At 33.9% G+C, this 19,373-nt stretch overlaps 1 protein-coding gene across 1 annotated transcript in view; it reads right to left on the minus strand.

Annotated features, from left to right (window-relative positions):
• The window catches only part of LOC311079575 (B-cell scaffold protein with ankyrin repeats-like), a 108,787-nt gene that overhangs the window by 29,615 nt on the left and 59,799 nt on the right, over positions 1 to 19,373 (minus strand). The window contains exon 8 of the mRNA XM_084109129.1: positions 16,680 to 16,740. Coding sequence (XP_083965255.1) covers positions 16,680 to 16,740 — 61 coding nt within the window. The remainder of the gene's footprint in view (positions 1 to 16,679; positions 16,741 to 19,373) is intronic.

Below are 19,373 nucleotides of genomic sequence, written 5' to 3' on the forward strand. Positions count from 1 at the left end.
AAAGTTGGGAACAGCGCCACCTACGGGTCATGAGATATGGAAAATAGCTATTTTGGTCAATAACTTTTGAACAGTTTGTCAGAAAATCATAAATGTGGTATCTATGGATTCCTTGGGTCATGCCGAATCCATGGATACCGATTTTGCCAGGATGGGATCTACCACGTGTCCGCCATTTTGAATTTTGTCATAATTTGCAATAACTTTTAAACTATTTGACATATCTTCACAAAAATTAGCATTGATCATTGACACATTGTCATGAAGGTACATGAGAAGATTGAACACAGCGCCACCTAGTGTTCCATGGATATAAGGTATTTTGCAAAAATGCTTATAACTTTTGAAAACATTGTTCAAATTTTGATTTCTTTACGTCATTATGTTCCTTGGCTTATGCCGATTCCGTTGATATCTCATTTGTCATTTTCCAACAATGTGACTATCCGCCATATTGGAACAAATGAAAAACAGTTTTTTCGCTACTCCTCCTTCAAATCTTGCTCAATTTTGTCCAAAATTTGATCAGATGATCTTTGGACTGAGCCACACAGAAATGACTGAACAGATTTCTGATATTCACTACCGTTCCCGAGATATTCATCTTCAAAGTTGACCTAGCCTGTGTTTTTTGCCTTATGCTAGTTAACTTATCATAATAATTGGTTAGCATGCTAACCAGATGCCATTCTTTCTAATGTGGCTCTTCAGCTATCAGGTTAACCATAAGCTACATTAGCATTAAGCTAGCTTAGCATGCTAATCTCGTTAACATGATTTTGTGTGCTTATTCTTACACTGAAGCCTCTGCTCTGAAGCTTTGTAAAACAAGTCCTCTGGGTGGTGCAATCTGTTCAACCATGCGTCATGAATCCCGAACCATTCCGGTCGTGGGTTCGAGACCAGTGTGGGGCAATTATAAAATTGTCATTTGAACTCCTTTATCATCTGGGTAAAAGCTGTACTAATGTTTCTAACACTGGGATTAGAAATGTGTTTTTTCTACATTCTGTGTTTGTTCTCATCAGAACTTTTGTTCATTTTGATTTCATCCTATCTGTACCTCTGAACCCATCTGTTCTTCATGTACATTCTATTTCTGCTGTTTTTGCTCTTCTGGCTCCGCATTGCGCTACAGCCCTACTGTGCTACAGCGGCTTGGCCCCTGTATTGCTGCTTGCAGCTATATTTATTAGGGGCCAAGCCCCGAAGGGGCAAGGCACCTATTGTATCTGTTAGTTTTCTTATTATTATTATTCTTCTTCTTCTTCTTCTTCTTCTTCTTCCACCAATGGAAGTCTATGGCAGCCCTATGAACCGTACATAGGAAAATGATGAAATTTGGCACAGTTGTAGAGATAGCCATGAATAGTAATTGGACCAAATTTGGTGTCTCTAGGACCAACTCTATAGCGCCACCACCAGTTCAAAAATTCAACATTGAAATGGTTATAACTTTTGAACCCTTTGATCTAGAGAAATAAAACTTAGTACACTTGATTCATCTCATCATGGTGATCAAAATCAATAGCTTACATTAAGACTCCGCCCATTACAGTAGTAGCCATTTTGCAAAGTACAGTATTCCGTTTTTTCGCTACTCCTCCTTCAAAATTTGTCCAATTTTGTCCAAAATTTGCTCAAATGATCTTTGGACTGAGCCGCATAGAAATGACTGAACAGATTTTTTTTATTCATCTTTGTTCAAAAGTTATGATGTCGCAAACTTAATGAGGTTGACCCAAAATTGGTGTAGAGGCTGTATCTCGGCCAAAGTTTGATCAATCGAAACAAAAATTGATACACTTGATTGGAAGCATTGTTTGAGGGTCCGTGCCAAAGTTGGGAACAGCGCCACCTACGGGTCATGAGATATGGAAAATAGCTATTTTGGTCAATAACTTTTGAACAGTTTGTCAGAAAATCATAAATGTGGTATCTATGGATTCCTTGGGTCATGCCAAATCCATGCATACCGATTTTGCCAGGATGGGATGTACCACGTGTCCGCCATTTTGAATTTTGTCATAATTTGCAATAACTTTTAAACTATTTGACATATCTTCACAAAATTTAGTATGGATCATCGACACAATGTCCTGAAAGTACATGAGAAGATTGAGCACAGCGCCACCTAGTGTTCCAGAGATATAAGGTCTTTTGTAAAAACGCTTATAACTTTTGTAAATATTGTTCAAATTTTGATTTCTTTATGTCATTACATTCTTTGGCTTATGCCGATTCCGTCGATATCTCATTTGTCATTTTCCAACAATGTGACTATCCGCCATATTGGAACAAATGAAAAACAGTTTTTTCGCTACTCCTCCTTCAAATCTTACTCAATTTTGTCCAAAATTTGATCAGATGTTCTTTGGACTGAGCTGCACAGAAATGACTGAACAGATTTTTGATATTCGCTACCGTTCCTGAGATATTCATCTCCGAATTTGACCTAGCCTGTGTATGTTGCCTTATGCCAGTTACCTTAGCATAATAATTGGTTAGCATGCTAACCAGATGCCATTCTTTCTAATGTGGCTCTAGAGCTATCAGGATAACCATAAGCTACATTAGCATTAAGCTAGCTTAGCATGCTAATCTCGTTAACATGTTTTTGTGTGCTTATTCTTACACTGAAGCCTCTCCTCTGCAGCTTTGAAATTTACGTCCTCTGAGTGGCGCAAGTTGTTAAACCATGTGTCATGAATCCCGAACCATTACGGTCGTGGGTTCGATTCCTGTGTGGCACATGTCCAGACTGAAGAGGTACTGTGGCCTTAAGTGGTGGAAAAGTTGTTTTAGTTCCACACATGATGTGTATCTGAGAAAGGATCTCCATAAATATAACATGCAGCAAATTTATATAAAACATCTTCATATTGAGTTCATTTTCACTTGTACTACTAAAACAGCTGTTTTTTTTTTTTTTCAAATTTAGCACACTTGTAGTGATTGTAATGAATAGCAATTGGACCAATTTTAGAGTCTCTAGGACCACCTCTATAGCGCCACCACCAGTTCAAAAATTCAAGGAAGGGCAGGAGAGGGGCAGAGGGGGCAGGAGAGGGGCAGGGGTCAGGAGAGGGGCAGGGATCAGGAGAGGGGCAGGGAGGGGAGTGATGGGGAGAGTTGCTGCTGCTTCAGGGCTTGGCCCCTGTATTGCTGCTTGCAGCTATATTTATTATTATTCTTCTTCTTCCGCCAATGGAAGTCTATGGCAGCCCTATGAACCGTACATAGGAAAATGATGAAATTTGGCACAGTTGTAGAGATGGCCATGAATAGTAATTGGACCAAATTTGGTGTCTCTAGGGTCAACTCTATAGCGCCACCACCAGTTCAAAAATTCAACATTGAAATGATTATAACTTTTGAACCATTTGATCTAGAAAAATAAAAGTTAGTACACCTGATTCCTCTCATCATGCTGATCAAAACCAATATAGTCCATTAAGACTCCGCCCATTACAGTAGTAGCCATTTTGAAAAGTACAGTATTCAGTTTTTTCGCTACTCCTCCTTCAAAATTTCTCCAATTTTGTCCAAAATTTGCTCAAATGATCTTTGGACTGAGCCGCACAGAAATGACTGAACAGATTTTTTTTATTCATCTTTGTTCAAAAGTTATGGTGTCACAAACTTGACGAGGTCCACCCAAAATTGGCTAAGAGGCTGTATCTCGGCCAAAGTTTGATCAATCGAAACAAAAATTGGTACACTTCATCAGAAGCTTGGTTTGAGGTTCCATGCCAAAGTTGGGAACAGCGCCACCTACGGGTCATGAGATATGGAAAATAGCTATTTTGGTCAATAACTTTTGAACAGTTTGTCAGAAAATCATAAATGTGGTATCTATGGATTCCTTGGGTCATGCCGAATCCATGGATACCGATTTTGCCAGGATGGGATCTACCACGTGTCCGCCATTTTGAATTTTGTCATAATTTGCAATAACTTTTAAACTATTTGACATATCTTCACAAAAATTAGCATTGATCATTGACACATTGTCATGAAGGTACATGAGAAGATTGAACACAGCGCCACCTAGTGTTCCATGGATATAAGGTATTTTGCAAAAATGCTTATAACTTTTGAAAACATTGTTCAAATTTTGATTTCTTTACGTCATTATGTTCCTTGGCTTATGCCGATTCCGTTGATATCTCATTTGTCATTTTCCAACAATGTGACTATCCGCCATATTGGAACAAATCAAAAACAGTTTTTTCGCTACTCCTCCTTCAAATCTTGCTCAATTTTGTCCAAAATTTGATCAGATGATCTTTGGACTGAGCCGCACAGAAATGACTGAACAGATTTCTGATATTCGCTACCGTTCCCGAGATATTCATCTTCAAAGTTGACCTAGCCTGTGTTTTTTGCCTTATGCTAGTTAACTTATCATAATAATTGGTTAGCATGCTAACCAGATGCCATTCTTTCTAATGTGGCTCTTCAGCTATCAGGTTAACCATAAGCTACATTAGCATTAAGCTAGCTTAGCATGCTAATCTCGTTAACATGATTTTGTGTGCTTATTCTTACACTGAAGCCTCTGCTCTGAAGCTTTGTAAAACAAGTCCTCTGGGTGGTGCAATCTGTTCAACCATGCGTCATGAATCCCGAACCATTCCGGTCGTGGGTTCGAGACCAGTGTGGGGCAATTATAAAATTGTCATTTGAACTCCTTTATCATCTGGGTAAAAGCTGTACTAATGTTTCTAACACTGGGATTAGAAATGTGTTTTTTCTACATTCTGTGTTTGTTCTCATCAGAACTTTTGTTCATTTTGATTTCATCCTATCTGTACCTCTGAACCCATCTGTTCTTCATGTACATTCTATTTCTGCTGTTTTTGCTCTTCTGGCTCCGCATTGCGCTACAGCCCTACTGTGCTACAGCGGCTTGGCCCCTGTATTGCTGCTTGCAGCTATATTTATTATTATTCTTCCCAGTGGAAGTCTATGGCAGCCCTATGAACCGTAAGTAGGAAAATGATGAAATTTGGCACACTTGTACATATGGTCATGACAAGTAATTGGACCAATTTTAGAGTCTCTAGGATCAACTCTATAGCGCCACCACCAGTTCAAAAATTCAACATTCAAAGGGTCATAAATTTTGAACCATTTGATCTAGAAAAATTAAACTTAGTACACTTGATTCCTCTCATCATGGTGATCAAGACCAATATAGTCCATTAAGACTCCGCCCATTACAGTAGTGGCCATTTTGAAAAGTACAGTATTAAGTTTTTTCGCTACTCCTCTTTCAAAATTTGACCAAATTTGACAAAAATGTACTCAAATGATCTTTGGACTGAGACGCACAGAAATGACTGAACAGATTTTTTTTATTCAAGTTTGTTCAAAAGTTATGGTGTCACAAAGTTAACGAGGTCGACCCAAAATTGGTTCAGAGGCTGTATCTCAGTCAAAAATTGATCAATCGAAACGAAAATTGGTACACTTCATCAGAAGCATGATCTGAGCTTCCATGCCAAATTTGGGAACAGCGCCACCTACGGGTCATGAGATATGGAAAATGGCTATTTTGGCCAATAACTTTTGAACAGTTTGTCAGAAAATCATAAATTTGGTATCTATGGATTCCTTGGGTCATGCTGAATCCATGGATACTGATTTTGCCAGGATTCAATGAACCACTTGTCCACCATTTTGATTTTTGTCATAAATTGCATTATCTTATTAAGTATTTGACATATCGGCACCAAAATTGGTAAGGATCATCATTAGCATGGCCTGAAGGTACCTGAGAACTTTGAACACAGCGCCACCTAGTGTTCCAGAGGTATAAGGTGTTTTGCAAATATGCTTATAACTTTTGAAAACATAGGTTAAAATTTGATTTCTTTATGTCATTACGTTCCTTGGATTATGCAGATTCCGACGATATCTCATTTGTCATTTTCCAACAATGTGACTGTCCGCCATATTGAAGCAAATGGTAAACAGTTTTTTCGCTACTCCTCCTTCAAATCTTGCTCAATTTTGCCCAAAGTTTGCTCAGATGATCTTTGGACCAAGCCGCACAGAAATGACCGAACAGATTTTTGATATTCGCTACCGTTCCCGAGATATTCGTCTCCAAAGTTGACCTAGCCTGTGTTTGTTGCCTTATGCTAGTTAGCTTAGCATAATAATTGGTTAGCATGCTAACCAGATGCCATTCTTTCTAATGCGGCTCTTCAGCTATCATGATAACCATAAGCTACATTAGCATTAAGCTAGCTTAGCATGCTAATCTCGTTAACATGATTTTGTGTGCTCATTCATACACTGAAGCCTCTCCTCTGCAGTTTGGTAAAACATGTCCTCTGGGTGGCGCAAGCGGTTCAACCATGCGTCATGAATCCCGAACCATTCTGGTCGTGGGTTCGAGACCAGTGTGGGGCGACTTTGAAATTGTGTATAAAATAGTCATTTAAATTCCTTCTGGCTCTGCACTGCTGTTGGTGCTTAAATGCTATTGTGCTTGATGTACATTTACATGTATATTCAATTTGTGCTGTTTTTGTTCTTGCGGCTCCGCACTGCTATAGTAAGAATACTTTGGTTATTAAAGTTTCTTATAAAGTTTTGAAAGCAGAGTATTTTTAGCTACTTTTTGAACCCAGGGAACCATTGGAGGGCTTGGCCCCTTTGAGGCTGCTTGCAGCTTTAATTTTGTAACTATTTTCACTGACAAAGGAAAAATAAACAAAGTAACTGGCAATATTGTGTCTAAAAAGTTAATAAATTACTGTGTTTCACAATTGCTTTGACTCAATTCTCAAATAAACTTTTCTCAAAACAATACATTTCTTGTTTTGAACAATTAGTTCCTTGTGTGTTGCATGTGTTTTGGCATAAAAGAGTAATTTTCTCAATAACTAAATGCACATAACTTTCTAATCAAAACTGACGAGTTGATTCTCAGTAACGTTGTCACAACTTCTAAACATTCTTTCATGAAGTGAGTCATCACATGCAAAATGATCAATTCGGTTGTCAAAATCTGTCAACATACATGTATGTTCTACAAATGTGTATGACATGGAATGTAAAATTGGCAAATTACTTGCTATAGTAATAAAATAGGAATCACAATCTTACCAATCAACCAATCAAGTTTGGAAGCATATATAGGTCATTTTCTGGCAATTTTTTTGTTCACTATATTTGTAAGATTTACATGTAAGAATTATGTAAAATTGATATGCAAATGGGAATGTTTACATGTAACAAAATAAATGTTCTGTATAAATAGATATCTGCATATTATTTGAATGTGTACTACAGTTTTCCCAGTAAACTTTTACCTACTGTTGTGATACACAATACCATTTAGCTACACAAAATTAAATGTTTAGGGCGAGTTATTCACAAACAGAGTTGTGATGTCCCACAAAACTAATGACTAAAAATAATGACAAATGTATTTGAAAAAAATAATAATAATTGCATTAACCATGCTTGTATTTTAATGCATTGTATTTTTAGGGCTTGCATTTTTATAGGATGAAATTCAACATGGTCGTATATTTAAACTGTAAATATTTCATTTCAAAACATTTCAGACACATTTTCAGTATTAAAAATTCAATAATCCATATTTACCTTTCAGACTTCATTTTTAAAATATTCGGTCTGTTTAAAAATACAACTTATTTGACAATAAATTTTCAGTCCATTTTATTTAGCTTTACAAATTAGCTTCCACAAATTCAGTGGTTCAAATTCAACAGAAAATTCAACATTGCACATCCGGGAACTGCAGGAAAAGCAGTAGAGTACCGATGCATAATCTCTATGTGCTGTTTGTTTGCTCACCAGCAGGTGGTGCAAGCGTTTGTTAACTAAAACCAGAGAAACAGTTAGAGAGAATCGTTCATTCACAAAAATGGATTTACAGAAATGGAGAAAGTGGTAAGTGTATGTGATGATTATCAGGGCCAGTATATATGCAGAAAAGCTGATAAAGACACACAATTTGTGTTTACGGTCGGTCCGTGTACTTTTTCGTTCATTCATTATTCTATTTCGGAATGAAAGATGAAATTTAAAAAAGTGTGCAGCTTGGTTTTTTGTTTAAAAGAAAAAAAGCAGAAATGGCTGTATTTTGTTTTCCAAATGTATTGTTGTCATCAAATAATAGTATTAGAAAATTGGACAACATTTCTGATCGTTTTTTAATTTGTAATATTTATTTGTACGTTTATTGTATTTCATTTGACTGATCCTATCTTTACCCGAAAGTGAATTACACCGTCGTGCGAAGTAGGGCTGGGCGATATATCGCATGACATTGTTATGCGCATCTCATCAGTAAAGCCGGTTCCTTGATTAGTAGTAAATCACCTGCTTTCAAATGGAGTGGCATTTACTACACAGAGCCGTAGTTCACTGACAAGCTGAGCCATATCGCATTAATTATCGCAGGCGATACGTCCGAATTATACGTCCGCGATAATTAATGCGATATGGCTCAGCTTGTCAGTGAATTACGGCTCTGTGTAGTAAATGCCGCTCCATTTGAAAGCAGATGATGGCGATTTATTACTAATCAAGGAACCGGCTTTACTGACGAGATGCGCATAACAATGTCATGCGATATATCGCCCAGCCCTAGTGCGAAGTCATAGATATCTACGCTAGATGTTGCCTTGGCTACGGCAGTTCATTGGAACGAATGCGTCAATAGAGCCACCATCTTGGAACAGGGGAGCCCCTCCTCTTTAATGCATCAGCGTCAATGTAGGCAAAGGTATATATTATCTCTTCTGATTATTCTTTTCACTCCTCTATCAGAAATCTTGCGAGAAGCACTGGTCGAGGCAAATTTATGGTGAAATTATTGTCTTTCCACTTCCGTATTATGGCCCCAAAAGTGCTCACTGGACCATTCAGAAGCTTAGAATGGCGCCTATAACCAATGCCATCATTATGTTTTGCAACAATTAGGTTGCGAAGGTCTTGAGACAGCTCTTTGCTTTTACCCATCATGAGATGTGTCTTGTGTGACACCTTGGCAATGAGACCTTTTTGTAGGCCATCATTTGGGACTGAACCAGCTGTTATTAATTTCCACTGACAGGGGGCTGGATTGCTTTTTAATTACTGTAAGTTTTCAGCAGTTGTCTTGGCTTTCAATGCCTTTTTGCGCCTCCCTTTCTTCATGTGTTCAATACTTTTTCCCTGTGTCATTTCACATTATTACACATAACTTAATTTCTGAACTTATTTTTGTTTGTTTCTTTGTATGTATGGCTTACTTGGGTTGTTACCAACATCTGGTGAAAATTTCATGTCAATAGCACCTTTGGAAATATATTTACTGAGAAAAATGATGACAATACTTATTTCCCCCGCTGTATATATGTATATATATATATATATATATATATATATATATATACAGCGGGGGAAATAAGTATTGTCATCATTTTTCTCAGTAAATATATTTCCAAAGGTGCTATTGACATAGCCATATATATATATATATATATATATGGATATATATATATGGATATATATATATATATATATGGATATATATATATATATATATGGATATATATATATATATATATATATATATATATATATATATATATATATATATATATATATATATATCCATATATATATATATATATATATATATATATATATCCATATATATATATATATATATATATATATATATATATGTATGGGGGGCCAAACAGGAAATAATTCTATGAAAATCCGAATATAAAGTTAAAACTCTGAATATATAGTTGTAAATCCTGAAAATATAAATGTAACCCTGAATATATAGTTATAACTCTGAATATATAGTTATAAATCTGAATATATAAATGTAAATCCCGAATATATAGTTAAAACTCTGAATATATAAATGTAATCCTGAATATATAACTCTGAATATATAAATGTAAATCCTGAATATATAGTTATAACTCTGAATATATAAATGTAAATCTGAATATATAAATGTAAATCCCGAATATATAGTTATAACTCTGAATATTTAAATGTAACTCTGAATATATAGTTATAACTCTGAATATATAAATGTAAATCCTGAATATATAGTTATAACTCTGAATATATAAATGTAAATCCTGAATATAGTTATAACTCTGAATATATAAATGTAAATCTGAATATATAAATGTAAATCCCGAATATATAGTTATAACTCTGAATATATAAATGTAAATCTGAATATACAGTTATAACTCTGAATATATAAATGTAAATCCCGAATATATAGTTAAAACTCGGAATATATAAATGTAAATCCTGAATATATAAATGTAACCCTGAATATATAGTTATAACTCAGCATGTTAGCTCCGCTCAATATTCCGCTCTATGCCAATGTGCTCCACTCAATCGCTCACGGCCCAAGCGCTCAAATCCCGCTCCGACATGAAATCTCAGTGTAACGTAGGCTACTGTACTATAGCCTTTGTTGATTATTTTTAAGGCATTGTTGGGGGCATTTACCATTTTGCATAGGTGGTCTCAGCACATTGTTTGTGTGATAATAGGCCATTCTTTAAACTTTATTAGTTTCAGAAAGATTCTCGCGGATACAGAGACAGTTGAAACAAAGGTAGATCTTTATTTTACAAAAGCACAAGGTTTTGGTGTTATTGTGAATGTACACAAATTTGTAGACCCTTTGTAGTTGTCTTACACACTAATCTGTATGGCCAAAAATTGACGGAGTTTCTTCCGCTGTCATTAAAGAAAAATCCATCAGAACGCGCTGGCGCGTTCGTTGTACAGGGTTAGAGAAAAGCTTATTTAGTTTCATATTTATGTTTAAATAATATGCTGGGCTGCATTTCCCGAAAACCTTCTTTTACGCTATCATTCTTAAGTTATAACTCAGGCTTTACCTTAACGTTAATAAGTGTTTCCCGAAACGTTCTTAGTACGAATAATTTAGAATGAATAATTCAAACGAATGTCCCAAAAAAATTTTTTTTTTAAATAATTATATATATTAAATGGGGGGGGGGGGGGATATTTTATTCGTTTCGGGAAACACTCATTAACGTTAAGGTAAAGCCTGAGTTATAACTTAAGAATGATAGCGTAAAAGAAGGTTTTCGGGAAATGCAGCCCAGCATATTATAGTTAGTACAGTACACTTAGTACAGTAGCCTACGTTACACTGAGATATATATTACAATTTATATATATATAGTTTTAACTATATATTCGGGATTTACATTTATATATTCAGAGTTATAACTATATATTCAGGATTTACATTTATATATTCAGAGTTATAACTATATATTCAGGATTTACATTTATATTTTCAGAGTTATAACTATATATTCAGAATTACATTTATATATTCAGAGTTTTAACTATATATTCGGATTTACATTTATATATTCAGAGTTTTAACTATATATTCGGGATTTACATTTATATATTCAGATTTACATTTATATATTCAGAGTTATAACTATATATTCAGGATTTACATTTATATATTCAGAGTTATAACTATATATTCAGGATTTACATTTATATATTCAGAGTTATAACTATATATTCAGGATTTACATTTATATATTCAGAGTTATAACTATATATTCAGAGTTACATTTAAATATTCAGAGTTATAACTATATATTCAGGATTTACATTTATATATTCAGATTTACATTTATATATTCAGAGTTATAACTATATATTCAGGATTTACATTTATATATTCAGAGTTATAACTATATATTCAGGGTTACATTTATATATTCAGGATTTACAACTATATATTCAGAGTTATAACTATATATTCGGATTTACATAGAATTATTTCCTGTTTGGCCCCCCATATATATGTATGTATGTATATATATATATATATATATATATATATATATGAGCAAAACTTGGCCACTAAATATTTAATATTCAATTATTTTAATGATCACAATTAAAGTTTTAATTTTATTAAATTGAACAAGTAAACGTTGCATTCATATTCTGGGCTCATCAGATTTTTTGTACATAGCATAGCCTACTTTGTTATGATTTTAGTATCATAATGATTAATAAATGCACGCACAATTATCCGTGAACTTGATTTGAACAAATGCCTTTCAACTGGTGTGTGCAAAATTCAGAATTAGGCTAAATGAATGTGCAGCAATTTGTACAAATAGAGAGTCTGTAGGCCTACTATACTGTTGTAGCCATTAAATAAGCGCATTTAGATTCATATTTGTTAAAATATTATAATGTTATTTTTTTTTTTTCATTTATGTTGATTTATGAAAAGTGAACAGCACGAGTAAGATAGGATGCGCAATATATCGAGAGACATGGAGCAGGTCAGACATGATTTTGACCACTTCATTAAGTTTTGTTTTGTAGAAAGCCTTTCTTTAAAGTGAATTTCGTTTTGTATAAATTGTATCTTAATTTTAATAAATTTTTCATCAACCAATTGCCTGGATTTAATAAATAAGAAGTAAATATAACAGACAATATAATCATGGAGGCGCCCGCGCGGTCACTTGCATTGCTCGTGAACTGGAGCGCATCTCATCCTAACTTAACGAAACTCAGTGTATGCCTCACACAGACATGAGAAATACATCAAATACACAAAGCTTGAAATGTCTTTAAACGAAATAATTCAAAACTAAAAGAAATAGGCTACTCTCTGATTATGTAATCCATTATGTGCATTTCTCTCTAGAGGCGCGACACTGTCACAAGAAAACACTATTTTATTAATAAAAATCAATGCACGCGTCACTGGATTTACAAATGCACATCTTGCTTGTTGCACGCACACATATTATGTCGAAATAACGAGATATTATGTTGAAATAACATTATTATTAATAATACATCTTTTAGAATATTTGTTTGAATGCTGAATGTTGCGCTTGTTCAATTTAATAAAATTAAAACTTTAATTGTGATCATTAAAATAATTGAATATTAAATATTTAGTGGCCAAGTTTTGCTAATTTATATTTATATTTATATATTTATATTATATATATATATATATATATATATATATATATATATATATATATATATATATATATATATATATATATATATATATATATATATATATATATATATATTCGTTCCAATGAACTGCCGTAGCCAAGGCGACATCTAGTGTAGATATCTATGACTTTACACAACGGTGTAATTTACTTCCGGGTAAAGATAGGATCAGTCAAATGAAATACAATAAACGTACAAATAAATATTACAAATTAAAAAACGATCGGAAATGTCGTCCAATTTTCGAATACTATTATTTGATGACAACAATACATTTGGAAAACAAAATACAGCCATTTCTGCTTTTTTTCTTTTAAACAAAAAACCAAGCTGCACCCTTTTTTAAATTTCATCTTTCATTCCGAAATAGAATAATGAATGAACGAAAAAGTACATGTATGCTGTAATACAACTGGGGTTGCCCTTATACGTCATACTCCAGAATTCCCCAACAACTTTTAATGAGAAAAATGCGAAAAGATGGAATTTGAACATAATGCAAAGTTTCATGCTAAGCGTTGAAATACTGGCATAAAAGTTGGTTGATATTTATTCATATAAATATGAGCTCATGTGGTAGTGAAAAAATAGCAATATTTACACATCATCTGAGAGTTTATTTTATTGAATATAAAAAGTCTAAAAGGTGTGCATCACGCCTGACACCTACATGAACACTTTACAGTTGGTTTTATGACTGTAAGTCATTCTCTTCAAAATGCTACTGAAGTTAGAAACGACGGTCCCTAAAATTGTTAACATTGAACTAAGCATTGTCCCATAAAGAAAACGCTTAATATGGTTTACTGTGATGATAAAAGACCAAATTCGGCATAATATACTATGTACAGTTAAGCAGATGAGCCCAGAATATAAATGCAATGTGCAAAATTTCACGTTTACCGTTTTCATCCCATAGAAAACCATTATAAAGAAAACGCTAAGCGTGCAGCTGCTTGCATCACCAATATAGCGAGTTCGGTCTTTTTATAGCCTATATGCACCCTGGGCTTCTTCGTCCGAAAACGACCAAAAACTTGAACGTTTCGAATTGTTTATTTTTTTTGCTTCATCGGATGGGGGTGAAACTTGGTGACTTTTGTTGTATTATCTATATGAACACACAAAAAAAAAATCAAGGAGATGATTCTGATATGTTAAAGGGTCGTAAAAAAAATAGTCACACTTAGCTTCCTCCCGGTCAAAAACGGGCGACATAGGAAATGAATGGGAAATACGAAAAAATAGGAAAACTCAGAGAAACTTTTGGTGGTACAAGCTACAGATCAGCCACTGTGCTGAAAAAAAGTGTACAGCAATGAAGGGGTGACACTCTAAAACATCAAGAATGCAAATAAGACACCCTCCCCCCCACACACACACACCCACACACACAAACACACACACACACACAGAGAGAAATGAACTGGTAAGACTGAAACAGCAAATTTTGCCCCAAACTATATAAAAATTATATAATCATAACTCCAAAACTATAGCAAGGAGAGTCAAAAGGTAGGTATCGTTTGAAAGAACTCTTTTTAAATTTTTTGAAAATATAAATTACATTACATTTGGACATTGTCCTGCCAAGAAACGGCGGATAAAAGACAATATATATATATATATATATATATATATATATAATTGTTATTATGATTTTGCATATCTTTCATGGAATAACTCAGGAAGGAAATAAGGTAGGAGGAAAATTCTTTTTTAGTGAAGTCCCCCTACATGTTAGCTGCATCTGGATAAAAAAATAATATTTTTTGGATAAAGGAATCAAAAGTTACAGCATTTGGAAAAGAGATAGCCTTTTTGTACAGTCTTTGACACCCCCTCATGGGCAATTTTTTCTCCATGAAGAATATCTTGTCATAAAAGCAATAGATTATGTTAATTTTGGGCTCATTTTAATTGTAATAATATGCTGTAAAAAATGAAGTGCCATTTTCAATTATCTGAGAATGTTTCATGAGCTGTATGATGTTTTTGACACATTGCAGTACATTATTTTATAGATTATGAAAAAAAAGAAATTCTATTTATCAGCAAATAACTCAGCAATACTTAAGAGTTTTTCAAAGTGGATACATTCACTGTAAAGTTCAGACTCTAAGCTTTCAAATGACATCAACTTTGTGTTAATCAAGGAAAGATTTTTTTAAAATATGGTAATGAATATTTTCGCAGCTAGGTGGCGCCTGCTGGCGGTACACTCGGTTTTAGAGGGATTACTCAGCACTCGTTAGGAGTTAATAAATGTATTTAAAAGTAGAAAAATGTTGTTCCATTCAGTGGTTGCTTAGTAATTCATTTTTTTTCTTTCCGAATGGAAATAAATCAAATAAATAAATAAAAAAGCTATAGGCCGCCTATAGGCGGTTATAGGACATGACACATATTTATACATTTTGAAGCCACTAGATGGCGCTCTTCTCACTTGAAATTTTTTTTTTTTTTAGGCCTGCACTCTATTTTGATGTGAAATGTTGCATTTATTGAAAAATAAAATAAAATAAATAAAATAAAAATATATATATTAATTCTAATGGAAAAAATAGCTCATAAAAATTATATAATTAATGCAAAGTATCATAAAAAATTCTAAAAATTCTAAATAATAATCAGAAAACATTATAGAACAAATGTTTAAGGTTATTTAGAATGTTTTGAAGCATCGAAAATACATTTTGGTCCAAAATTAACAAAAACTACGACTTTATTCAACATTGTATTCTCTTCCGGTCTGTTTTCCATCCGCGTCCACGAGTCCACATTGACGCTGCTGACGTAAGACGCTGCTGACGTGTTATCTGGTGCGTCAATGTGGACTCGGATGGAAAACCGACCGGAAGAGAATACAATGTTGAATAAAGTCGTAGTTTTTGTTAATTTTGGACCAAAATGTATTTTCGATGCTTCAAAACATTCTAAATAACCCACTGATGTCACATGGACTACTTTGATGATGTCTTTATTACCTTTATGGACGTGAACAGTGACACGTCCATTGACTTACAATGGAGGGACAGAAAGCTCTCGGAATAAATCTAAAATATCTTAAGATGTCTTCAGAAGAGAAACGGAGGTCTTACGGGTTTGGAGTGACATGAGGGTGAGTCATTAATGACATAATGTTCATTTTTGGGTAAACTAACCCTTTAAGCGTTTTCTTTACAACAGGTTTATATAGGAGGGAAACTTGAAACTTTGCGTGTTAAGTTCATATTCTGAGTGCATCTGCTTACCTGAATATAGTATGCACCATTAATAATGTTTACTGAGTTAGGTCTTGTATTAGTCCATTATGCCACATTAAGCATTTTTCACATTAAGAGTTGTTGGGGAATCCTGGAGTATTCAACATGTTTTTTTGTTTCAAATACATTTGTCATTATTTTACTTCCATTAAGAATGTTAAGACTGTTTAAAAAATTTGCCAAAGCAATTAAGAAAAACTGTAACTTTTTATTTATGAAATTGTATAAGCAATGTTACACTTGCTACTGGTCTGAGTATCAGCTGATATTTGAAAGTATAGCATTCTTGCTCATGACATTGATTAAATATACAAAATATTAATATTTTCACTTACATACCTGCTCTGCCCATCAACTCATATACACCGGTGTCAGTGTTGCCATCATTGTCATCAGAAACCTATGAGAACATTGTTAATGACACATGAATGACAAATGACAACATTTTAAAATAGCATATATTTGACCAAAAAGATCAACACAATCCTTGTAAAATGTTTAAACATCAAAGTAACATACATTTTTGCAAGTGCTTTAGAAAAAAGAAAAATGTTTGGTTAAACTGCTGATGTACTGTACATCAGGTCTTCTATGATGATTCAGAACTGAGTTGAAATTAGCTTGAATATGACAGTATTAGAAAAGACAATATGTCGTTTACTGACAGACTATAAAGTTGGTCAGTTCAACCAATTTTAAACAGTTCAAACAATAAATACAAAATGATGATAAGTAGGCACACTACAAAGTGTTAACTTAAGTGTAATGCACACTTCTTTCTTACTGCCGTTCCTTAGCAACCTGCTACTATTCACTTGTGATAACAGCCTCCACTTATTTCCCTTCAATATTGATTATGCACATTATGCATTCAGTGTTATGAATATATTCATTAGAGTAGAAAGGGAGAATTTACAGATAGACAAGACAAGCTAATTACACATCACAAGTTGAGGGGTTGTGAAAGACAGCTGCTTTGATGTTGGACATGAGTGTAACATTATCATTTATCCACAAGTGCTCTCTTGTTGTGATGAATAATTCAAATATTTTTCTGTTGTCAGAGAAATAATCTGACATGTCAACAAACTGATTGACAGACAAGTAAAAAAAGACCAAGCTGTGGGTTAAATAACCATGTTGCTTATTAAAACTATATTTGGAAATGATTTGATTCAGTTTCAGTTTTTAATAACCATGTTTTCAAATGCATGTTTATGGCACTGCTCTTGTCCTAAGGTTACACATCTGATCTAGTGCATGACTAAAGTGTAGGCTAAAAAAAAATCTTTCAGCTAAGACTGACGTACTTATAAGAACGCTAAATGTGGCTTAATGCATATTAGAATGTCCCCTTATTATGTCGAAATAATGAGATATTATGTTGAAATAACGAGATATTATGTTGAAATAACGACTTATGTCGAAATAACGAGTTATGACGTCGAAATAACAACTTATGGCGAAATAACGAGATATTATGTCGAAACAACGACTTAATATCTCGAAATAACGAGATAAGTTTTCTTTTTCTTTTTTTTTCAACTTGCGGTTCAGGGCTTCCGTAAAAATCAGTGCCAAAGGGTCAATTACAAAGTGTGTATAAGACAAATAAGAACCTTCCTTCATTTTTGCCAAAAACTATCTGAAGCAAATTATAGTGATTTTCTTGGGGAATCAAAGTCATAACCTTTGCATCATTAGTGTCATTCTACAGGAATTACAAGGCATTACAAGAACTCTAAAACATTTCATAGGGCAAGAAGCTCTTTTCCTTTCTGCCTGCTGCTTCTCCTTCCAGCCATACCTCTGACCTGGGCAGGACATGTTAATGTGACTGAGAGGGGAACAATGAGACAACAATATTCTATGTAGAAAACTAATTTTGTTTAAGCTTGATTTCTCTTCAATCGAGGAGCAATTATGGTGATATTGCCAAATGGTCATAAAGTTTACCCTAACAACACTATATCATGCTTCAGGCTGGGGCTTCTTTTACCCCCAGAGTGGGGTTAAAATGCCCCCTCTATAGCTTATTAATATATGATTTTTAAATCAAAACTAATTTCTTTTACCATTTATTTCAACACAAATTATTCAACACAAATTATATTCATTAATAACCAATGAAAATAAATATATTTACATTAATATCGATTCTGCCAAACCTATATTGTGTACCCTTCCTAAAACTACATTTAAAGACCTCATTGTGGCATCACATCACATCAAGTTACACAAAGTTTTTCTGTGAATGCAGTTTGAGTGACTGAGAATGGAAATGTATCTCAATAAAATCACAGTAATATTTATTAGCATGCAAAAATGGTCATATTGAGATCCAAATGCTTCAAAAAACCCACAGCTGAATTGTGATAAGACCATGTTACTCATCTATTTTGTGAATATGTCATTTGAGTCAGAAAGTGTCAACAACGATATACTTTAAAGCAAGCTAAATGTCTTTTCAGGGAAATGTGTAAAGTTGATTTGACTATTCTATTATACACTAACTGAAAGCCCCCACTGTTAAACATTACTGAGGCAGATGCTGTGAGGCTGTTATTCAAATATCAAACAAATCTCAGTGCTATGCCAGTATCCTGCTGGTAATAATGCATTCATTCAATGACTGTGCTCAAGTTGGACTAAAAACGCAATAAAAAGTAATGGCTGTTTGATGAAGGATCATTAGTAAAGATGCAACATGGATGTTCAAATGTAAAGGGAGACTGTTCTCTCTCTGAGAAGCAGAAGCGAGGATCTTTTTTTCTGTTTTTTTTTTACCAGTTTTTTCTTCTTGATCGTTTTAAGGGTTAGTACACTCAAAAATGAAAATTCTTTCATCATTTACTCACCATCATGTTGTTCAAAACCCATAAGACTTTCGCTCATCTTCCGGAACACAAATGAAGATACTTTTAATGAAATCTGAGTGATTTAAGTCCCTCCATTGACAGATTTGCAACTAACATTTTGATTCTTCAAAAAGTTCATAAACAAATCCATATGAATTGAGTGGTTTAGTCCACA

The sequence above is a fragment of the Abramis brama genome (assembly GCF_963993115.1).
Source record: "Abramis brama genome assembly, chromosome: 3".
NCBI classification, from domain to species: domain Eukaryota; kingdom Metazoa; phylum Chordata; class Actinopteri; order Cypriniformes; family Leuciscidae; genus Abramis; species Abramis brama.